The sequence below is a fragment of the Bos indicus x Bos taurus genome, chromosome 23 (assembly GCF_003369695.1).
Source record: "Bos indicus x Bos taurus breed Angus x Brahman F1 hybrid chromosome 23, Bos_hybrid_MaternalHap_v2.0, whole genome shotgun sequence".
NCBI classification, from domain to species: Eukaryota; Metazoa; Chordata; class Mammalia; order Artiodactyla; family Bovidae; genus Bos; species Bos indicus x Bos taurus.
Genome location: NC_040098.1, coordinates 26,385,099 through 26,409,721, shown reverse-complemented (window position 1 = coordinate 26,409,721; position 24,623 = coordinate 26,385,099). Strand labels below are relative to the sequence as shown.

Genomic DNA, 24,623 nt, shown 5'->3' with positions numbered 1-24,623 from the left:
CAAATACTGGAGCTTTTGAGAGCATGAGAAGAATAATTTATGCAACTGGATTTCTACAAGTAGAAAAGGCAAAGGTATTCCTTGGCTACCACTTGGCAGAAATCACTTAGATCAATTCAGTATTTAGAGAATTCCATATCACTATGGAAACAAAGAGAAAGACAGTTAACCTACATACAGAGTCAATGGAAAGGGGAGGGAATGGGACCTGCCAGGGAGGGGGAACAACTCAGGGAAGATTTCTTTGGAAGCTATAGCCCTGTTGGACATCAAATTAGCTGTATCTTCATCTATCCATGAGGCTGTTCAGAAATCCCCACCCCTCATCACCAGCAGGCATACACACATAAATGAGAAGATTCTGATTTAGTACTCTCCCACCTTTCATAGACAGATCCCTCTTGTCCACTCTGAGTGGAGGCTGCATCAGAACCAGGGGATTTCCCAGTCCCTTCCAGGCCTCTTAGTACAAAGTCTTCATCTGGCAACTGAGGTGTCATCATAGAGGATTTTTCTGATTGGTCAAAACCTAACCTGACAGAGTGTGGCTTGGATATCTTTAGAATTCCCTCTCAACTCAACCCACAATCATTGCTCTGCAACTCAGAACAACTGCTGAGACCACCTTGAGAACAGGATGATCCTGAACAGAGCCCTGATTTGGGGGGCCCTCGCCCTGACCACCATGATGGGTCCCTCTGGGAGTGAAGACATTGTGGGTGAGTGCGCGGTTGAAGGATATGGAGACTGAAATTAGGGAGCAGGGAATTGGAGGGGTGGGGGTGGAGGGAGAGGGGATTGGCCTAGAAATAGAGATTCCTGGAAGCATTCTCAATATTAAGCAAATCTAAAAGTTACCGTCATTGCACCTTCAGGAAATCAGGGTCCAGACCCACTCTCTCTGTTACCTGTGCTGTTGCATGCTCTGTTTCTGATATTGGATCCAGTGAATACATTCTGGAGGGCTCTAGGGCATTCACCACAATTGTCTCAAAGATTAGAGATGTTTTCACAAGTAGATGTTTTGTTAGAAAAAATTTCATGAGCTATTGCTCCCAAATTTTCTGAATAACTTTTGAAGTTTTCATGTATTTCTCCTAAAGTTTATATTGGGGTATATAGTTTCATGAATTATGAATACTGTGTGGATATGAAGAAGAGTAACTTTTACTTGGTCTCAGATCTACATACATTTCTATGCTGGCATTCTAGCACAGGTAGGTGAGCAAGCCCAGCTGAGCATCTTAGACAAAGCATTTTACCACATGGTTCTCACTTAATCTCAGTTATTTAATTTGTGTCACCTCACAAATAATCAAATAAAAAAGGCATATAGAAATGCTTTCCAAGTAATGAAGACACATAAATACCAATGATTATTCTTATTTTTAAATTATTACTATCACAAGTATAACTTCATATTTTTCTAAAACAAAGTAGAGGATATATTTAATTTTATTTTAAAATTAAGAACTTTTTGAAGAAAAATTTGGAGAATTAAATTATATTATTCTCAATTTGTCAGCCCAAATTGCCTATCTTTCAGTTCATGTAATGAAGACCTGTATAGGGAAACTGGGCAAGCACAGGTTAATTACATGGTCCCTTAGGACCCTCTGCCTTGCTGTCCCCCTCTTTCCACCCGCTCTTCTTACATTTCTTCATCTTCCTTTCCTTCCAGGATCCATCCCTGGCTCATATCTCTATTGTTTCATAGACAGAAAAAGTGGGTTTGTAAAAACCAAAGTAGAAAAGCCAAGTGGTTTAAAGGGGAGGTGAAAGAAAGATTACTCTAACCTTCAACAACATTATTAACTACGGCAGCTATCACTCTAATTTTGTGTGGTAGTGCAAGTTTCACCTGCTTCTCCAGAGCACTTCCAATTTTCCCTTCTTCCTCATCGCACCAGAGCATCCTTGTCCGCCTTGATTTACACACTAGGCGCAGTGGGCACAGTGCCGAGGGCCTGCATTGCTTGTAGGGCTCATAAAAATTGTTTCCTTAAAAATTAGAAGAAAAGCAGACTTTTAGAATAGGGGGAAATGCTTTAAATTTTAATCCAAACTGAATTACGTTTATCTTTGTATCATATGGCTATAAAATACATTTTTAATATTTTTATAAAAGGAGGCACTCACAAAAGCAACAACACTTAAGGCTCACAAGCCATAATGCAGCTCTGCTCACTGCTGATTCTGACTTCCCTATGGTTCGGCCACCTATGTCTGTCAGTCTTCCCCCAAATCTCTGTAATTCTCAAGAATAACAACTGACGCTTAATACACATTTTTGAGAACACAGCAAGCTAAATTTTGGGGATTCAAAGATGAAAAGACGTGATTTCTGTCCCCTAGAGGGTATACAGATTAGGGATGAAAAGAAATGGTGCAGGAAAGCAGAAGGACCACTACTGAGCAGGACCATGGATCCAGCTGAGGCTAAAACTGTAAAAGTGAATTAGTTCCAATTGACACAGTGGAATGATGTTCTTCAGCAACAGTTGGTAGCCCAGGACAAGTATCAGATGAAAAGGATATTACATATATTCCTGTCTGGAAAAGGAGTCAAGATTCATGGTAAAGATAAGGAGGCTTTGTTGCAAGGCTTTTTAACTAACTGGACAACTATCAACACAGAGCGAAGAAGGAGCAGGTACTGGGAATTTTGTCTAGAAACTGGGCCACAAATGAAGCCCACAATGTTTGATAGTCAATTTCTTCTTTCACTTTGCTTAATAAGGGTCTTTTCTCTATTTTTCCCTTTCTTGCTCCTCACTCCGACTCAGCTGACCACATTGGTGCCTATGGCATAAACGTCTACCACACATATGGTCCCTCTGGCTACTATACCCATGAATTTGATGGAGATGAAGAGTTCTACGTGGACCTGGAAAAGAGGGAGACTGTCTGGCGTCTGCCTGTGTTTAGTAAATTTACAAGTTTTGACCCTCAGGGTGCGCTGAGAAACATAGCTACGACGAAGCACAATTTGGAGATCATGATTCGAAGGTCCAACTCTACTGCTGCTACCAACAGTATGTGTCCCCACTCTGCCTCTCTTTATTAATCTACCCTTCATACCAGGCCTCACTCCCTTTTCCCTAGGGATAGATACCCTTCACCACTCTATAAAACTCTCTCTCTTCCAAGGAGTCACCACATTTTCTCATGGTAATAGCTGAACCCTCATCCTCTGCCTTCTTCCAACTCACGTATTTCCATATGATAGAAAGATCCCTACTCCCATAATGCAGTCTTTGAATATTTCATGGAGAGGTCCCACAGACCTCCCACTTGACAGGCAGGTCATCAAAAAACAGAGGGACAGGGATAAAGCAGAAGCAACACATGGTGCCTCCCAAACAGAAGGGAAGCAAGAGCTCCTCCACTATTAGACTGGGAGACATTGCTGGGAGGGCTCCTCCAGAGGCAATGGGCAGTGATATTCCCATTTCACATCTGTGCTGTTTCCTCACCACAGAGGTTCCTGAGATGACTGTGTTTCCCAAGTCTCCTGTAATGCTGGGCCAGCCCAACACCCTCATCTGTCACGTGGACAACATCTTTCCTCCTGTGATCAACATTACATGGCTGAGGAACGGGCACTTGGTCATAGAGGGTATTTCTGAGACCAGCTTCCTCTCCAAGGATGATCATTCCTTCGCCAAGATCAGTTACCTCACCTTCCTTCCTTCTGATGATGATGTTTATGACTGCAAAGTGGAGCACTGGGGCCTGGATAAGCCACTGCTAAAACACTGGGGTATGTACGAGTTCCACCCTTTAGGAACATTCTTTTCTCTGTCAAGTCCAGAACACCCTGCCTATTATCTGCTAAATCTCATGGCCATAAACTTCACATTCCAAGGGTGTCTAATGACAGACCTCACTCTCCTCCCTAAGCCCCATTCCCCAAGTGTGTGGAGCCAACCCTTCCTCGCCCCATCCCACCCATATGCACAAAAACGTTCTGTATTCTGAGTTCTACAACTTCACTTTCACAGAACCTGAGATTCCAGCCCCTATGTCAGAGCTGACAGAGACTGTGGTCTGTGCCTTGGGGTTGACCGTGGGCCTCGTGGGCATCGTGGTGGGCACTGTCCTCATCATCCGAGGTCTGCGCTCAGGCGGCCCCTCCAGACACCAGGGGCCGTTGTGAGTCACACTCCAGAAGGAAGGTAAGAATTCCTGGGGACATAGTACAGACAAGGGAAAGTGGGAAGAGGTTGTGGACACAAATGTGGTTGAAAGTTGCTAAATTGGGAAACAGCATGACAGTGGCACAGGAGCCCCCTGGAACCCACTGATCTCATGTCTTTCCTGTTGCAGGTGCAATGTCCATCTTCGAGAACAGAAAAAATGGATAACCTAGAATTATTCTCTGACCAAGTCCATCGTGTACCTTCTCTCCTTCTACCCTCCTCCTCATACTTCTCTGAGACTTAAGGTGCTGTATCATCTCAGAGCTCACATACATTTGGGATTCTCCCCGTGACCTTCTAATTTTTTCTTTTCTCCATTGTTACCTATTATGGGATCCCTGAGATATCCCACCCACCTACCTAATCCACCAATGACCTTAAACTAATATATCCATGGAAGAAATAAATGCCTTTATGAGGTCTTTACTTTTTCCCATCTTTCATTTCAGGGCTGATTAGAACCATGGCATCTTCTGCTTCAGGCCCATTTAACCTCATTTCCCAGATTATGTTTCATGTCCAGTAACACAGGAGCAGCTTGTAGAGACTGATAATACTTTGGTATCTTAGCTGGAGTTAAGATTTCTGTCTTCCTTTTTTACCATCCTTAACCACTGCCACACACCCCAAATTCAGACATCAATGAAGGTAATATATACTCTCTGCCTTTGGTGCAGATTTGTTAAAACAAAAATACAAAAACCAAAAAGTAAAGTGATACTTATTTTAATATCACTTTAAAAATTTTGACAGAGAAATCAGTTGGGAAAAAGGAATTTTGAATCTCTAAAGTACCAAGAGTCAAAATTAGTTTTCAGAACTTTTAATTGTCAAAGAATTAGTGGTGATAAGAAAAACTTTCTTCTCTCCCTCTCACACTTGAAGAGATAAGAATTATATAGGTAGGAAAAGAAATATGTTTGTTAGGAGAACATTAGAATAAGACAATAAAGCAGGTGCCTGAGAAGGACCAAGTACTTTGTCCTTATTTAGGGTTAGAAGCAATGGGAAAATGGATGGATGTAGAAACCACAGGCATATTTAAGAACACAACTGTAGTTTGCTTCATGTCTTATGCGAATCCCTGCTAGAAAACCATATAGACTTTTCCTGACGTGGCATGTGTGGAACAATAGAGTGAATATGGCTCCAGGATGCTCCTAGGCAGATAAGCCTAAGTCAGGCTCACTGAATCTCGGTGCATCCCTGTTTGCCCTGGAAATAACTGATCAGTATCCTCAGCTCCTGCTCCTCACCCCTCCTGGCAAAGGGAAATATAAGCTTACAAGAGAGAAATCTCTGGAGGAATAGCATAGAAGAGATAATGTGGCAGCAGCTTTGGGTGCCATATCCTCCTCTAGACTCACAGTCTCGAAGTCCTTGTAGTGGGGATGGATCAACAGATGAGAGTCTCTGGCTGTCCTCAGTGTGTCCAAGGCCTCACTCTTGGGAGTGTATGTGACTTGACTTGGAGTCATTTTGCCGCTGAAAATTATTTAGGTTCATTGTCTCAGTCTTTCCACTCTGCAATTACTAAGTCTATACATTGCATTGCAGATTATTTTATGGAACAACTATGAAATGTATGAAACTGTCCTTGCCCAGGCCATCTGCATCACTGAGCTTAAAATGTGATTGGAACACAAATCCATTCCTTGAAAGAATGTGTCTTCATTCTTTCCCTGCAAATAGGTTCATCATATCATTTTTCTCAATTCCATATGTATGTGTTAATATACTATATTTGTTTTTCTCTTTCTGACTTACCTTGTAAAGATTTTTTTTAATATATTTAAATCAAAAAAATGTTTAAAAATGTGTCTGGGAAAAAAGACACAATATGAACACCGTAACTGATAGAGCAGATTTTAGTGCAAAGCAACCTAAATCCAAATACAGGATTCAGCACTTTGTAGCTAGGATTTTAAATTATAACATTAGGCAAAGTATCTAGCATTTCTGAATCTTATTTTCCCATTCATAAAGTAGGAGTGGTAATACTTTCTTTGCAGAGTTATTGACAGAATTTGAATAGTCTTGTTATATAGAAAGTACCTTATACATAGTATACATAGTATAGAAATACAGAAGAAAACATTGTTAGTTATATCCATATTTTATTTAAAAGGATGGATTATGTTATATGAAAATTGTTTTTCTGAGCCCTTTAATGATTTAAGATATTCAAACTTTGAGATATACATGAACTTCTTTTCATATGTTATTGGAGAATTTTTTTTTCCTCTCCAAAATGAGAGGAGGTGGGACTGGGTTAGGCTTAGAGAATAGACAGGGTATAGTGGTTAGTGACACATCACTGATGAAGGGGTTGCTGAGAGAACTCAGGGCAAGTTGTAATATTTGACTTTGTGTTTTTACTCTCTAATAAAAGATATATCTCCTCCTTATGGCCTATGAATTTTTAGTCAAGCTATGGTATATGCAACAGATCTTTATCCATGCTTATTTTGAGGAAAAGTGGGAAGTAGAATTAAAAGCTGCCTGTGAGGTAGAAGCAAGAGAATAATTTAAAGTCCAGACAAGGAATTAGTAAATGCAGGGAATCTGAACCAGAGCTGGTGATGAAAATATAGGTAATAGAGCATAAGAGATATTTAGGGCAATGAAACTACTCTGTATGATGCTACAATAGTACATACATGTCACACAAAGCCACAGAACGTACGTTAAGAGTGACTCCTAATATAAACTATTGACTTTGCATGCTAACGATGTGTCAGTGTAGGTTCATCATTTGTAAGAAATGTACCACTATTAGGAGAGGTTTATAATAGGGAAGTTACAGTAAGGGCAGGAGATATGTGGAAATCTCTTACAGTTCAGTTCAGTTCAGTTCAGTCGCCAGTTGTGTCGGACTCTTTGCCTTCCATTTAATTTTGCTATGAAAATAAACCTACTCTAAAATGAGTGATTAAATAAAATTAGATTGGTAATTATCATCTCAAATGTATAAAATAACAATTTTAATATGGAAAGAAATGTAGGTCACCTAAAAATACATAAATAGGCTGAGAATTTTTTGGCAATAGAATTTCAAGTAAATGTTATATAAATATAATGATTCACCAGCTAACAACCCAGAATATTGGAGGTAGTATGTGTGTTTACATTATATGTGTTATCATAATATAGGGTTATATTGTATAGCATTACTATCAGTGTCCTGGAAATAGACATATGCTTTACTCCTTGCCCATGAGATACTAAGGAAAACAAATTTCATGGTAGTTGCATTTTATTAAAGGGATTCATTCATTAAGTCTTTGTGTAAGTTTAACAGAAATAAAATTAATTCCAAAAAATAAGAGCAAATATTTATTTTTATCAGCCACTATATGACATTACTATGAACAAAGATGGAAATCAGTCCTCATGATTTCAAATTATATGATTCTTGAACAATTATTTGAATTATTTCAGAGTACATGCATAATATAAAACTTTAATATTCAATATGCTATTTTAAATTTACAAATTGAAAATCACATAAAAATATATCAAGTTTGTACTTACCACATACAGATAAGGATTTTGAAGGATTTAATATACAAACCAGGCACTTCACACATAGTTGGCACATACTAAGCAGTCAACAAATGTTAACAATTTGTGTTATTGTTATTTTCTGGAACCCAAACCATAAATCTCATGGTAAATTATATCAGAAGGATGCAACCAACAAGATTAAGCACATGGGAAGTTCTACTGGACAAATAATTCCACTTCTTCAGCAAATAATTTGCTAGGAAAAATAAAGAACAGATAAACTATACATTAAAAAAATATATGGACCAAATGCTAAGCTTTGTTTGGATTCGTATACAAATAAAATAACTTAAAAAATTCTTGTGAGACAATCAGAAAAACTGGAACACTAAAAACACTAAGGAATTATGTATCTAATTTTAGGTATGTTCATGGCATTATTATTTCTAAAAACTCATTACATTTTATATTTTTGCAGTAAAATATTTATGAATGAAATGATATGATTCTGAGATTATTTTCCAAGTCTGAGTGTAAGATTAAGTAGATGGGTTTACAAAATTCCCTATGAGTTGATAATTGTTAAAGCTGGATTGCTGACACATGATACTATGCTCCCTACTATGGTATGTAGTTGAAATTTTCCATAATACAAAGTTTAAAAAAAAAATCAGCGAAAGCAAAAAAAAGTAGGCAGAGGGGCATTCTATTTAAAGTTATGTCATTTTTTAAAGTTTTCTTCAGTTTTATCATACTTAGGAAAGTTGGAGTATACAAATGCTAATCCAGACTATAGGAACCTCTCAGAAATGTAACCCTAAAGATATATATATATATGCAACAAAGAATAATAGTAAAGGTAAGCAAAGTAATTTTCCCTTTATTATTGGCTGAATTAATCCCCAAACTCTGGTAACCTGATGATTAATTTAATTAGTAATGCAAAAATGGTTGAATACCAATGTTATCACACATACAATTCTATGTTCTCAGTATATTAAAATAACATGAAAACAGATATATTCATTGTCTTCAAAGAATTTACACTCCAGGCGAAGAAATATACACACATGAAATAATTCCACAAAGATATAATCAGAAGCTCTGAAAAATTTAACGAAAAATAAAAGGTAACACAAAAGAGTATTGCACAGACACCACGTAAAATTTGGTAGAGTTTAGAAGAGACTCGAAGAAATGTATTTTGAGATGAAATAAGATGGTGCATAGTAGATAAAGAACAAAGTTAAGGAGGGCAGAGCAAATGTTTGAGAAAATCTTACAACATGAAATAAAAGATGAGAATAAAAATCATCACATACTTAGTAAAGAAAGTTCAATGTAAGAACAAATAAACTGGAAAAAAAAGGACAAACAAAATTGTTTAAACAAACTTTAAAACCTTTCTAATTAGAATTATCAGAAGGAAAAAAGATACTGCATCTAATAAAAGTAATGCTTGCTTGCTTGTGCGTGCTCAGTCATGTCTGTTTGCGATCCCCTTGACTGTAGTCCACCAGGCTCCTCTGTTCATGAAATTCTCCAGGCAAGAATGCTGGAGTTGCCATTTCCTACTTCAGGGGATCTTCCTGACACAGGGATCAAACCCATGTCTTTTATGTCTCCTGAACTGGCAGGTGGGTTCTTTACCAATAGAAAATTAATAATGGGGGCTAAAAATGAAGAATTTAACATAAAGCTTGGAAAATTAACCAAGAAAATCTCTCTGAAATTAAAAAAAGAAGACAAAGAAACGTAATATATAGAAGAAAAGATAAGACATAGAGAATACATTCAGGAAAGTCTATTGTTACATCAAGTAACAGAGCTAGAGAGAGGAACAAAAAATTAAGATACAATATTACCAAAACACGGAGAAGGCAATGACACCCCACTGCAGTGTTCTTGCCTGGAGAATCCAAGGGACAGGGGAACCTGGTGGGCTGCCATCTGTGGGGTTGCACAGAGTCAGACATGATTGAAGTGACTTAGCAGCAGCAGCAGCATTACCAAAACAAATAGCAATGGGAAATTTTCCAGATATGAAGAACCTAACTCTTTGCATGCAAGGGGACTATCATATATTTAGCAAAATTAGTGAAAAAAGACTCATTCCTAAATACATCATTTAAAAATTTTCAGGAGCTCAAGGCTTAAAAGAAGACCATAAAGCATCCTGGTTTTGGAAAAAAATAAAACAAACTTACAACAGACAAAAATCAGATTGCCAGCTACTACTATAATTAATTATACTATATTACTATAATTATATAATTAAGATAATTAGAAAGGTCTGAAAATTCTAAAGGAAATGATTTCTATTAACAAATGTGTACCTTTTCAAAATCATGATCAGGCATGAAGAAAGAATAAAAATAATGTTAGAAATGAAAGGATATAAATTTGCCTACCACACATAGTTTTACTGATTGTTGATTAAGATAATGACTTGTTGATTAAGAATATGACTTGGAAAAGTGAGGCTGTTATTCAGAAAATAGTAAAGCAAGGAATCCAAGAAACAGTGGATTCAACCCAGGACAAGAAAAGAAATCATACTACTGAAGCTCCGAGGCAAGCCTAACATGATTACATAAAGTTGTTTTGTTTTTTTTTTTTTAATTTTATTTTATTTAACTTTACAATATTGTATTGGTTTTGCCATATATCAAAATGAGTCTGCCGCAGGTATTCATGTGTTCCCCATCCAGAACCCTCCTCCCTCCTCCTTCCCCATAACATCCCTCTGGGTCGTCCCAGCGCTCCAGCCCCAAGCATCCAGTATTGTGCATCGAACCTGGACTGGTGACTCGTTTCATATATGATATTATACATATTTCAATGTCATTCTCACAAATCATCCCACACTCTGCCTCTCCCACAGAGTCCAAAAGACTGTTCTATACATCAGTGTCTCTTTTGCTGTCTCGTATAGAGGGTTGTTGTTACCATCTTTCTAAATTCCATATATATGCGTTAGTATACTGTATTGGTGTTTTTCTTTCTGGCTTATTTCACTCTGTATAATAGGCTCCAGTTTCATCCACCTCATTAGAACTCATTCAAATGTATTCTTTTTAATGGCTGAGTAATACTCCATTGTGTATATGTACCACAGCTTTCTTATCCATTCATCTGCTGATGGACATCTAGGTTTCTTCCATGACCTGGCTATTATAAACAGTGCTGCGATGAACACTGGGGTACACGGGTCTCTTTCCCTTCTGGTTTCCTCAGTGTGTATGCCCAACACTGGGATTGCTGGATCATAAGGCAGTTCTATTTACAGTTTTTTAAGGAATCTCCACACTGTTCTCCATAGTGGCTGTACTAGTTTGCATTCCTACCAACAGTGTAAGAGGGTTCCCTTTTCTCCACACCCTCTCCAGCATTTATTGCTTGTAGACTTTTGGATCGCAGCCATTCTGGCGTGAAATGGTACCTCATAGTGGTTTTGATTTGCATTTCTCTGATAATGAGTGATGTTGAGCATCTTTTCATGTGTTTGTTAGCCATCTGTATGTCTTCTTTGGAGAAATGTCTATTTAGTCCTTTGGCCCATTTTTTGATTGGGTCATTTATTTTTCTAGAACTGAGCTGTAGGAGTTGCTTGTATATTTTTGAGATTAGTTGTTTGTCTGTTGCTTCATTTGCTATTATTTTCTCCCATTCTGAAGGCTGTCTTTTCCCCTTGCTTATAATTTCCTTTGTTGTGCAGAAGCTTTTAAGTTTAATTAGGTCCCATTTGTTTATTTTTGCTTTTATTTCCAATATTCTGGGAGGTGGGTCATAGAGGATCCTGCTGTGATGTATGTCAGAGAGTGTTTTGCCTATGTTCTCCTCTAGGAGTTTTATAGTTTCTGGTCTTATGTTTAGATCTTTAATCCATTTTGAGTTTATTTTTGTGTATGGTGTTAGAAAGTGTTCTAGTTTCATTCTTTTACAAGTGGTTGACCAGTTTTCCCAGCACCACTTGTTAAAGAGATTGTCTTTAATCCATTGTATATTCTTGCCTCCTTTGTCAAAGATAAGGTGTCCATATGTGCGTGGATTTATCTCTGGGCTTTCTATTTTGTTCCATTGATCTATATTTCTGTCTTTGTGCCAGTACCATACTGTCTTGATGACTGTGGCTTTGTAGTAGAGCCTGAAGTCAGGCAGGTTGACTCCTCCAGTTCCATTCTTCTTTCTCAAGATAGCTTTGGCTATTCGAGGTTTTTGTATTTCCATACAAATTGTGAAATTATTTGTTCTAGCTCTGTGAAGAATACCATTGGTAGCTTGATAGGGATTGCATTGAATCTATAAATTGCTTTGGGTAGTATACTCATTTTCACTATATTGATTCTTCCAATCCATGAATATGGTATATTTCTCCATCTATTGGTGTCCTCTTTGATTTCTTTCACCAGTGTTTTATAGTTTTCTATATATAGGTCTTTATTTAGGTAGATATATTCCTAAGTATTTTATTCTTTTTGTTGCAATGGTGAATGGAATTGTTTCCTTAATTTCTCTATTTCCTCATTATTAGTGTATAGGAATGCAAGGAATTTCTGTGTGTTGATTTTATATCCTGCAACTTTACTATATTCATTGATTAGTTCTAGTAATTTTCTGGTGGAGTCTTTAGGGTTTTCTATGTAGAGGATCATGTCATCTGCAAACAGTGAGAGTTTTACTTCTTCTTTTCCAATTTGGATTCCTTTTATTTCTTTTTCTGCTCTGATTGCTGTGGCCAAAACTTCCAAAACTATGTTGAATAGTAATGGTGAAAGTGGGCACCCTTGTCTTGTTCCTGACTTTAGAGGAAATGCTTTCAATTTTTCACCATTGAGGATAATGTTTGCTGTGGGTTTATCATATATAGCTTTTATTATGTTGAGGTATGTTCCTTCTATTCCTGCTTTCTGGAGAGTTTTTATCATAAATGGATGTTGAATTTTGTCAAAGGCTTTCTCTGCATCTACTGAGATAATCATATGGTTTTTATTTTTCAATTTGTTAATGTGGTGTATTACATTGATTGATTTGTGGATATTGAAGAATCCTTGCATCCCTGGGATAAAGCCCACTTGGTCATGGTGTATGATCTTTTTAATGTGTTGTTGGATTATGATTGCTAGAATTTTGTTAAGGATTTTTGCATCTATGTTCATTAGTGATATTCGCCTGTAGTTTTCTTTTTTTGTGGCATCTTCGTCAGGTTTTGGTATTAGGGTGATGGTGGCCTCATAGAATGAGTTTGGAAGTTTACCTTCCTCTGCAATTTTCTGGAGGAGTTTGAGTAGGATAGGTGTTAGCTCTTCTCTAAATTTTTGGTAGAATTCAGCTGTGAAGCTGTCTGGACCTGGGATTTTGTTTGCTGGAAGATTTCTGATTACAGTTTCAATTTCCATGCTTGTGATGGGTCTGTTAAGATTTTCTATTTCTTCCTGGTCCAGTTTTCTAAAGTTGTACTTTTCTAAGAATTTGTCCGTTTCTTCCACGTTGTCCATTTTATTGGCATATAATTGCTGATAGTAGTCTCTTATGATCCTTTGTATTTCTGTGTTGTCTGTTGTGATCTCTCCATTTTCATTTCTAATTTTATTGATTTGATTTTTCTCCCTTTGTTTCTTGATGAGTCTGGCTAATGGTTTGTCAATTTTATTTATCCCTTCAAAGAACCAGCTTTTGGCTTTGTTGATTTTTGCTATGGTCTCTTTTGTTTCTTTTGCATTTATTTCTGCCCTAATTTTTAAGATTTCTTTCCTTCTACTAACCCTGGGGTTCTTCATTTCTTCCTTTTCTAGTTGCTTTAGGTGTAGAGTTAGGTTATTTATCTGACTTTTTTCTTGTTTCTTGAGGTATGCCTGTATTGCTATGAACTTTCCCCTTAGGACTGCTTTTAGAGTGTCCCACAAGTTTTGGGTTGTTGTGTTTTCATTTTCATTAGTTTCTATGCAAATTTTGATTTCTTTTTTTATTTCTTCTGTGATTTGTTGGTTATTCAGCAGCATGTTGTTCAGCCTCCATATGTTGGAATTTTTAATAGTTTTTCTCCTGTAATTGAGATCTAATCTTACTGCATTGTGGTCAGAAAAGATGCTTGGAATGGTTTCAGTTTTTCTGAATTTACCAAGGCTAGATTTTTGGCCCAGGATGTGATCTATCCTGGAGAAGGTTCCGTGTGCACTTGAGAAAAAGGTGAAATTCATTGTTTTGGGATGAAATGTCCTATAGATATCAATTAGGTCTAACTGGTCTATTGTATCATTTAAAGTTTGTGTTTCCTTGTTAGTTTTCTGTTTAGTTGATCTATCCATAGTTGTGAGTGGGGTAATAAAGTCTCCCACTATTATTGTGTTATTGTTAATTTCTCCTTTCATACTTGTTAGTATTTGTCTTATATATTGTGATGCTCCTATGTTGGGTGCATATATATTTATAATTGTTATATCTTCTTCTTCGATTGATCCTTTGATCATTATGTAGTAACCTTCTTTGTCTCTTTTCACAGCCTTTGTTTTAAAGTTTATTTTATCTGATATGAGTATTGCTACTCCTGCTTTCTTTTGGTCCCTATTTGCATGGAAAACCTTTTTCCACCCCTTCACTTTCAGTGTGTATGTGTCCCCTGTTTTGAGGTGGGTCTCTTGTAGACAACATATATAGGCGTCTTGTTTTTGTATCCATTCAGCCAGTCTTTGTCTTTTGGTTGGGGCATTCAACCCATTTACGTTTAAGGTAATTATTGATAAGTATTGGAGAAGGCAATGGCACCCCACTCCAGTACTCTTGCCTGGAAAATCCCATGGATCGAAGAGCCTGGAAGGTTAAAGTCCATGGGGTCGCTAAGAATCGACACGACCAAGCGACTTCACTTTCACTTTTCACTTTCATGCATTGGAGAAGGAAATGGCAACCCACTTCAGTGTTCTTGCCTGGAGAATCCCAGGGACGGGGGAGCCTGGTGGGCTGCCATCTATGGGGTCACAGAGAGTCAGACACGACTGAAGTGACTTAGCAACAGCAACATGATCCCGTTGCCATTTACTTTATTGTTTTGGGTTCGAATTTATACACCCTTTTTGTGTTTCCTGTCTAGAGAATATCCTTTAGTATTTGTTGGGAGAGCTGGTTTGGTGGTGCTGAATTCTCTCAGCTTTTGCTTGTCTGTAAAGCTTTTGATTTCTCCTTCATATTTGAATGAGACCCTTGCTGGGTACAATAATCTGGGCTGTAGGTTATTTTCTTTCATCACTTTAAGTATGTCTTGCCATTCCCTCCTGGCTTGAAGAGTTTCTATTGAAAGATCAGCTGTTTTCCTTATAGGAATTCCCTTGTGTATTATTTGTTGATTTTTCCTTGCTGCTTTTAATATTTGTTCTTTGTGTTTGACCTTTGTTAATTTGATTAATATGTGTCTTGGGGTGTTTCGCCTTGGGTTTATCCTGTTTGGGACTCTCTGGGTTTCTTGGACTTGGGTGATTATTTCCTTCCCCATTTTAGGGAAGTTTTCAACTATTATCTCCTCAAGTGTTTTCTCATGGTCTTTCTTTTTGTCTTCTTCTTCTGGGACCCCTATGATTCGAATGTTGTAGCGTTTAATATTGTCCTGGAGGTCCCTGAGATTGTCCTCATTTCTTTTAATTTGTTTTTCTTTTTTCCTCTCTGATTCATTTATTTCTACCATTCTATCTTCTAATTCACTAATCCTATCTTCTGCCTCTGTTATTCTACTAGTTGTTCCCGCCAGAGTGTTTTTGATCTCGTTTATTGCATTATTCATTATATATTGACTCTTTTTTATTTCTTCTAGGTCCTTGTTAAACCTTTCTTGCATCTTCTCAATCCTTGTCTCCAGGCTATTTATCTGTGATTCCATTTTGATTTCAGGATTTTGGATCAATTTCACTATCATTATTCAGAATTCTTTATCAGGTAGGTTCCCTATCTCTTTCTCTTTTGTTTGGTTTGGTGGGCATTTATCCTGTTCCTTTACCTGCTGGATATTCCTCTGTCTCTTCATCTTGTTTAAATTGCTGAGTTTGGGGTGTCCTTTCTGTATTCTGGATGTTTGTGGAGTTCTCTTTATTGTGGCGTTTCCTCACTCTGTGTGGGTTTGTACAGGTGGCTTGTCAAGGTTTCTTGGTTAGGGAAGCTTGTGGGTGTTCTGGTGGGTGGAGCTGTATTTCTTCTCTCTGGAGTGCAATGAAGTGTCCAGTAATGAGTTATGAGATGTCTATGGTTTTGGAGTAACTTTGGGCAGCCTGTATATTGGAGCTCAGGGCTGTGTTCCTGTGTTGTTGGAGAATTTGTTTGGTATGTCTTGCCCTAGAACTTGTTGGCCTTGTGTGGTGCTTGGTTTCAGTGTAGGTATGGAGGCATTTGATGAGTTCCTGTCAATTAATGTTCCCTGGAGTCAGGGTTTGGACTTAAGCCTCCTGCTTCCAGTTATAGGTCTTATTTTTACAGTAGTCTCAAAACTTCTCCTTCTATACAGCACCATTGATAAAACATCTACGTTAAAGATGAAAAGCTTCTCCACCATAAGGGTCACCCAGAGAGGTTCACAGCGTTACATGGAGAAGAGAAGAGGGAGGAGGGAGTTAGAGGTGACCCAAATGAGATGAGGTGGAATCAATAGAGGAGACAGCCGGCTAACCAGTAATCACTTCCTTATGTGCACTCCACAACTAGACCGCTCAGAGATGTTCACAGAGTTATACAAAGAAGAGAAGAGGGAGGAAGGAGACAGAGGTGGCCAGGAGGATAAAAGGAGGGAATGAAAAGGAGAGAGACAGATCCAGCCAGTAATCAGTTCCCTAAGTGTTCTCCACCGTCTGGAACACACAGAAATTCAGAGGGTTGGGTAGAGTAGAGAGGGGTTAGGGAGGAGACACAGGTGACCTGGTGGAAAAAAAATGAGAGTCCAAAGGGGGAGAGAACAGTCAAGCCAGTAATCTCGCTCTCTAGTAAAAAATGGGTACTGAAGATTGGGTTCTTAAAGGTACAAAATTGGTAACAAATACCTAAAAGCAAAAATTAAAAATCTAGAGTAGAGTTTGGAATTTCAAATTACAATGTTAAAGAAAAGAAGAAGGAAAAGAAAGAGAGAAAAAGAAAAAGAAAAAAAAAGTCACAAAAATTATAAAGAAAATACAGGTACAAAATTGATAACAAATACCAAAAAGCAAAAGTTAAAAAATCTACAGTAGAGTTTGGAATTTCAAAAAAAAATGTTAAAGAAAAGAAGAAGAAAAAGAAAGAGAAAAAAACAAAAAGAAATAAAGTCAGAAAAATTATAAAGAAGATATAGGTACAAAATTGATAACAAATACCAAAAAGCTAAAATTAAAAATCTACAACAGAGTTTGGAATTTCAAAAATACAATGTTAAAGAAAAGGAAAAAAAAAGGTCACAAAAATTATAAAATATATATATATATGAAATTTGCCTTTTTTAAAAAAAGGGGGGGTCTTTTTTTTTTTTGCAAAGTAATAGTAGGTTATAAAAGTGTAAATTAAAGGAGTAAGAGAGGACTTAAAAAAACTTTTTTAATTAAAAAAAAGAAACAAACAATGATCGTAAAAATAGTAAAAATATATATAGGACTTTCTCTGATGTTGTTGTGGGTATTGTGGATTCAGTTCATTTTCGGCTAGTTCCTTGTTCTGGCTTATATTTCTCAAGATCTATAGGCCCCTTCCTATGTAGTCGGTACTAACCACGGGGTTTTAATCTATTGCCTGTCGCTTCCAAGGCGGTTCCCTCTGTTATAGCTTCTTCCGTTTGCTGGTCTCTTCAGTATGTGATTTCCGCCCTGATACAAAGGGGGCGGTGGTGGACACCTTTTTTTTTTTAAGGCTCACTTGTTCAGTAGTGCTGTGGGGAGGGAGGGACGCTGCAAATAAATAAGACTGGCGTGTGCTCGCAGTGCCTCAGCCACACTGGGTCTGCCCCCGCTCACTGCGCATGTAGCCTCCCTGCCCACATTGCTCAGGCTCTAGATTGCCACCATCTGCAGCTGGCCCTGGGCTGCTTGCACCTCCCAGGTCTAAGCCGCTCAGGTTCAGGCACTCAAGTAGTCCTCAGAGGCACAGACTCGGTTGGGCCTGCGTTTTGTGCCTTTCCCAGGTCTGAGCAGCTCAAACAAGAAAGACAAGACATATACTCGTCTTTCAATGATGAGGTGTTTGGCGAGCACGGTTGCTGCGACTTATCGCCTCCCCGCTGCTCAGTTATCTGTGTGTACAACCGGTGCACCTTCTCATGCGGATGTTGACCGTCCAGACCCCCAAGAAGTTTTAGTTAGCAAAGAAGCCTGCTTACAGTTTTGTAGATAATGTCTCTCTGGGGCTGCGATTGCCCCCTTCCGGCTCTGGCTGCCTGTCACCAGAGGGGGATGGTCTGCAGCTGGCTATCTTTGTACAGTCCTTTGTTCTGTGCGTGGGCCTGGGGGTGTCTTAGGTTAGGGCTGGCTTTTCGCATGGTATATATCCCACAGTCTGGTTTGCTAGCCCAAATTATTTCGCCCAGGTAGCGCTCGGGGTATTCAGGCCAGATCCTTATTCTAAGCAATGCAGCCCACGCTGCGCCTCCCTGCCCAGCTCCCACTTGCTAATGGCGGATGCAGGCGTCTGCGCTGCTTCTCTGCTGGGGGAGTTACCACAGGGCTCATAATCTGTGGGTTTTAATTGTTTATTTATTTTTCCTCCCTGTTATGTTGCCCTCTGTGCTTCCAAGGCTAGGCACAGACTCAGCAGTAAGAATGTTTCCTGGTGTTTGGAAACTTCTCTCTTTTTAAGACTCCCTTCCCAGGCCGGAGCTCCGTCCCTCCCTCTTTTGCCTCTTTTTTTGTCTTTTATATTTTTTCCTACCTCCTTTAGAAGACAATGGGTTGCTTTTCTGGGTGCCTGATGTCCTCTGCCAGCATTCAGAAGTTGTTTTGTGGAATTTACTCAGCTTTTAAATGTTCTTTTGATGAATTTGTGGGGGAGAAAGTGTTCTCCCTGTCCTATTCTTCCACCATCTTAGCTCCTCTGGACCATAAAGTTGTTTTAAAAGTGATAAAGAACTTCCCCCCACCCAACTTTTAAAATTAAGCTATGAGCAAAGCCAAAAGACAACTACTATTACAGAGAATGCCAATATTTCCAACTTTGACAATGTATTTTTTAAAAGACCTGACACCACAATTAGGCAAGTGGAAGCATAAAAGAAGAGGTGAAGGAAAGCATAGTGACACTAATACCTTCAACTTCTAAGAAGAGTGATAAAAACACTGGTCATACTGAAGGGAAAAAGACACAAAAATAAACATATTTAAATTCTAATAGAAACTAAAACAAGAATTACATAGGATGACTCTTGATTTTAGAAGCTAGGCCATTATGCAGTCAAGAAAATGTCCTCAGCTTAATCCCAGGGAGTTCCAAAGCTGTAAGAGTCCTTCAGAGTTGACACAAGTTAAGGCAAGACTCACGGCCTTTATAGCCCTGCAATGAGCTGCCGTTGGAGGTGAATTCCCTTGGGAAGTGGAACAAACCTGGATAGACAGCTCTCCTCACCTAAAGTAATTCCAAAGGAGGACAAACAGCTGAGAAGTATCAGTCAGGAACATTCCCAACAACTGAGGGAAGAAACCCTTCATTCCCAAAAGGTGGAGACTAGGTAGATCAGGACAATGCTAGCTTACAGTGAATGGTGTCGGATTCTTGATCTCAGAAGATTTAGCTTCAGGACCAGGGGCCATGCTTGATCACTCCAGAGCTTTTGCATAGCAGAGTTTTATTAAAGTATGAAAAGGGACAAAGTTTCTGACATAGACATCAGAAGGGGGACAGAGAGTGCCCCTTCCCCCGCTAGTCTTTAGCCAGATGTTTCAGTTCAGTTCAGTTCAGTCACTCAGTCACGTCCGACTCTTTGCGACCCCATGAATTGCAACACGTCAAGCCTCCCTGTCCATCACCAACTCCTGGAGTTCACTCAAACTCACGTCCATCGAGTCAGTGATGCCATCCAGCCATCTCATCCTCTGTCATCCCCTTCTCCTCCTGCCCCCAATCCCTCCCAGCATCAGAGTCTTTTCCAATGAGTCAACTCTTCGCATGAGGTGGCCAAAGTACTGGAGTTTCAGCTTTAGCATCATTCCTTCCAAAGAACACCCAGGACTGATCTCCTTTAGAACGGACTGGTTGGATCTCCTGGCAGTCCAAGGGACTCTCAAGAGTCTTCTCCAACACCACACTTCAAAAGCATCAATTCTTTGGCACTCAGCTTTCTTCACAGTCCAACTCTCACATCCATACATGACCACAGGAAAAACCATAGCCTTGACTAGATGGAACTTTGTTGGCAAAATACTGTCTCTGCTTTTCAGTATGCTATCTAGGTTGGGCATAACTTTCCTTCCAATGAGTAAGCGTCTTTTAATTTCATGGCTGCAATCACCATCTGCAGTGATTTTGGAGCCCCCCAAAATAAAGTCTGACACTGTTTCCACTGTTTCCCCATCTATTTCCCATGAAGTGATGGGACCGGATGCCATGATCTTCGTTTTCTGAATGTTGAGGTTAAGCCAACTTTTTCACTCTCCTCTTTCACTTTATCAAGAGGCTTTTTAGTTCCTCTTCACTATCTGCCATAACAGTGGTGTCATCTGTGTACATGAGGTTATTGATATTTCTCCCAGCAATCTTGATTCTAGCTTGTGCTTCTTCCAGTCCAGTATTTCTCACGATGTACTCTGCATATAAGTTAAATCTATTTCTGCTTTATTGACTATGCCAAAGCCTTTGACTGTGTGGATCACAATAAACTGTGGAAAATTCTCAAAGAGATGGGAATACCAGACCACCTGACCTGCCTCTTGAGAAATCTGTATGCAGGTCAGGAAGCAACAGTTAGAACTGGACAGGAAACAACAGACTGGTTCCAAATAAGAAAAGGAGTTCGTCAAGGCTGTATATTATCACCCTGCTTATTTAACTTATATGCAGAGTACATCATGAGAAACGCTGGACTGGAAGAAACACAAGCTGGAATCAAGATTGCGGGGAGAAATATCAGTAACCTCAGATACACAGATGACACCACCCTTATGGCAGAAGGTGAAGAGGAACTAAAAAGCCTCTTGATGAAAGTGAAAGTGGAGAGTGAAAAAGTTGGCTTAAAGCTCAACATTCAGAAAACGAAGATCATGGCATCCGGTCCCATCACTTCATGGGAAATAGATGGGGAAACAGTGGAAACAGTGTCAGACTTTATTTTGGGGGGCTCCAAAATCACTGCAGATGGTGACTGCAGCCATGAAATTAAAAGACGCTTACTCCTTGGAAGGAAAGGCATGACCAACCTAGACAGCATATTAAAAAGCAGAGACATTACTTTGCCAACAAAGTTCTGTCTAGTCAAGGCTATGGTTTTTCTTGTGGTCATGTATGGATATGAGAGTTGGACTGTGAGGAAGGCTGAGTGCCGAAGAATTGATGCTTTTAAACTGTGGTGTTGGAGAAGACTCTTGAGAGTCCCTTGGACTGCCAGGAGATCCAACCAGTCCATTCTGAATGAGATCAGCCCTGGGATTTCTTTGGAGGGAATGATGCTGAAGCTGAAACTCCAGTACTTTGGCCACCTCATGCGAAGAGTTGACTCATTGGAAAAGACTCTGATGCTGGGAGGGATTGGGGGCAGGAGGAGAAGGGGATGACAGAGGATGAGATGGCTGGATGGCATCACTGACTCAATGGACGTGAGTCTGAGTGAACTCCGGGAGTTGGTGATGGACAGAGAGGCCTGGTGTGCTGCGATTCATGGGGTCGCAAAGAGTCGGACATGACTGAGCGACTGAACTGAACTGACTGAAGCAGGGTGACAATATACAGCCTTGACGTACTCCTTTTCCTATTTGGAACCAGCTTATTGTTCCATGTCCAGTTCTAACTGTTGCTTCCTGACCTGCATATATGTTTCTCAAGAGGCAGGTCAGGTGGTCTGGTATTCCCATCTCTTTGAGAATTTTCCACAGTTTATTGTGATCCACACAGTCAAAGGCGTTGGCATAATCAATAAAGCAGAAATAGATGTTTTTCTGGAACTCTCTTGCTTTTTCGATGATCCAGCAGATGTTGGCAATTTGATCTCTGGTTCCTCTGCCTTTTCTAAAACCAGCTTGAACATCAGGAAGTTCACAGTTCATGTATTGCTGAAGCCTGGCTTGGAGAATTTTGAGCATTATTTACTAGCGCCGGATGTTTAGAAAGCTATTAATCAGATAAAAGAGACACCTCAAAGCTGAAGGATTCTCACCGGGCCCCTCTCCCACAATATGCATTTTTGAGATAGTATGGCATGAGGTGTGTCATCCCCCAGCCATAAAACAATTGATATTAATACTGGTTTTTTGGGCCATTATCAGCCCAAGGTTTGAGAAAAATTAAGTTCTGGTGGAACCAGGTGTCATCATGGCAACACAGAATTTTAAGAGACGCTTGTAGCCTATTTCCTCCGTTTGGAGACCCCTGGCTTTCCTACTTGTTACCCTCTCAACAGCATGCCCTGCAGAAGCACTGTTCTAGTCACTGGGAATACTTATACTGTCGGGTAGAAGAAAAACAAACAAATAAATGTTTTTAAAAATTCATCATCTCTTAACTTCCATTAACTCCACTGGCTCATCTTCTAACTTAAGAACTTTATTCTTCAGGTAAGCATTATAGTCAAGCAAAGTTATGTTACTGTAAGATGTTAAACTGCAGTAAAAATTTAATCTCAATGGCTTAGCTCACTAAAAGGGACTCCATTCTGCAGTCATTCAAGGAATTCAGGTTATACAGTTTCCAGCATCTTGTACACCATCACCTCAACAATGCTTTCCAGGCTTGCAATAACAGGGAGAGCATGCAGAACTTACACCCACTTTTAAGTTTCATTGGCTGGTGCCAGTCACATGACTCCAACTTAACTGCAGAGGAGGCTGGGAAATGTACAGAAGCTCATGAAATATTGTTGAACACCACTGTCCCTGAAAGACATACTGACTGATGTAATTGATGATAAGGCCAAATGCTCATGACAAACAGATTGTTCTCTGGTACATGTACTTTTCTCCAAGCTACATGTTTACTAAGACTGAGTTTTTTGGCCAGCATACTTGTATATAAAAGATGTACTTGTTTCAAAGGCAGGAGCCTTATGTGGCCCCTTTGCCTGGAAAAGCAATAAAACTATTCTTTTCTACTTCACCTTCCCAAAAACATACTTGTTATTTTAAATTAAATGATCAATAAAGGATTATATTTCCTAATGAAATCTGGATGCAAAAAAAAAAAATTATTTCTATGAAACTGTCACAGACAGGAATTAAAGAAGATATTGACCTCTCATTAAGAAGGAATCTTCCTGCATGGGGCATGTGTGACAAAGTTGAACTGTAAGAATGTCATAGAATACACTCATCTTTTCACTCCTGTGAAAAGGTCTTGTATTTCAATTAAAAAGTCATATCTCGATGTCTCCCTAAACTGTGAATCTGGTTCAATTTCCAGTCCTGTCTCTTGCCTTTGCAGGATCAAAATCAAAGAGCTACATACTGAGCCCGTCTCCCTGGACCCCCCTCACAAGCCCTTCCAATTTTCCCATGATATCACTCTCTCTTTACTCCTATTGTGAATGGCAACACCCATCCTAAGGAAGATGGCAAAGTCAGCACAAAACCTCTGACTCCACTCAGCATCTTGCTCTGGGCAGATTCAGACCAGGACCTCCTTAGGAAGCAGAATCTGGAGTCCCCACACTCCACCATGTCCCTGGCTGATGACCTGGAGTGCATCCTGGGGTACAAGAGATAAAGATCTCAAGAAAGCCTGAACTTCCCAGGAGAGGGAATGACCTGCCATTGCCCCCTCAGGTACAGTGAGTGGATGAGTGATCAGGGAAAAGGGGATGTCTCGTCCTCAGAGGCATAGCTGTCCATAACTTCAAAGATAAGCACCCAGCCACACATCTTAGTGATTAATCCCAGGGTCTGAGATGAAGACTAGCCTCTAGGGCTGGATCAATGTCTTTGGAGCCACCAGGTACAGTGACCTGAGAAGAAAATATCATCACAAATTGACAGGGGAACTCTATCTTCTGAGAATTTCACCTGAGTGGTGCCATAAGATGACTGTGCAGGACATGAGGGTTGGGATGAATGTGAGTCAGTACCTCCAATGAGAGACCCTAGAGCCAGAGGGAACTCTGCCATTTGTCTTTTGGGGTCCACAAAAAACAAACTCCCCTTACGCCACTCCACACTAAGGAGGCTCTGTAGACCAGAATACTCCATGTGACTGATGCAGACTCTCCACGTTGGGAAGTCATTTCTTAATCAGGGGAATGGGCTCAATGCCAGGAGTCTGCATGCCATGTACAGGATGATGTTTCTGAAAGGTGTGCATGTTACCAAGGCTGGGCCAGACAGAATCCTTCCTAGAATAATTAAAACTCTGGAAGACAATCCAGAGATAGGATACAACAGAGATAGGGTCATACACACAAACACAGAAACAGAGATATGATGTGAGGTGGTAAGAAAGAAAGATGCAGAAAATAGAGAGATGCAGATACATAATGACAAAGGTGTAGACAGAGAAAAGTTTATTCTCTTTCTCTTCTGTCCACCCACCCCTACATGGCACACAGTGGTGCTTCTAGTCTCCTGGTCCTCAGTTGGCTGGTTCACCCCAAAATAGTTTCCTTCATTCTGCAGTAGTTCCTACCTCTACTCATTTAAGGAGGTTCTGCTGCTGCTGCTAAGTCATTTCAGTCGTGTCCGACTCTGTGTGACCCCATAGACAGCAGCCCACGATGCTCCCCCATCCCTGGGATTCTCCAGGCAAGAACACTGGAGTGGATTGCCATTTCCTTCTCCAATGCATGAAAAG

General features: G+C 39.5%; 1 protein-coding gene across 1 annotated transcript; it reads left to right on the top strand.

Moving 5' to 3' along the window:
• Positions 1-556: 556 nt before the first annotated feature.
• Positions 557-6,607, top strand: LOC113881513 (SLA class II histocompatibility antigen, DQ haplotype D alpha chain). Its single transcript, XM_027524519.1, has 5 exons — positions 557-719; positions 2,787-3,035; positions 3,482-3,763; positions 4,005-4,178; positions 4,330-6,607. The coding sequence occupies exons 1-4, from the start codon at positions 638-640 to the stop codon at positions 4,157-4,159; spliced, it is 768 nt and encodes a 255-aa protein (XP_027380320.1). The 5' UTR covers positions 557-637; the 3' UTR covers positions 4,160-4,178; positions 4,330-6,607.
• Positions 6,608-24,623: the final 18,016 nt, after the last annotated feature.

Coding starts and splice junctions, on each gene's coding strand:
- LOC113881513 (XM_027524519.1), top strand. CDS start 638: ATGATCCTGAACAGAGCCCTGATTTGGGGGGCCCTCGCCCTGACCACC. Junction 720..2,786: donor TGGGAGTGAAGACATTGTGG/GTGAGTGCGCGG, acceptor ACTCCGACTCAG/CTGACCACATTGGTGCCTAT. Junction 3,764..4,004: donor GCCACTGCTAAAACACTGGG/GTATGTACGAGT, acceptor TCACTTTCACAG/AACCTGAGATTCCAGCCCCT.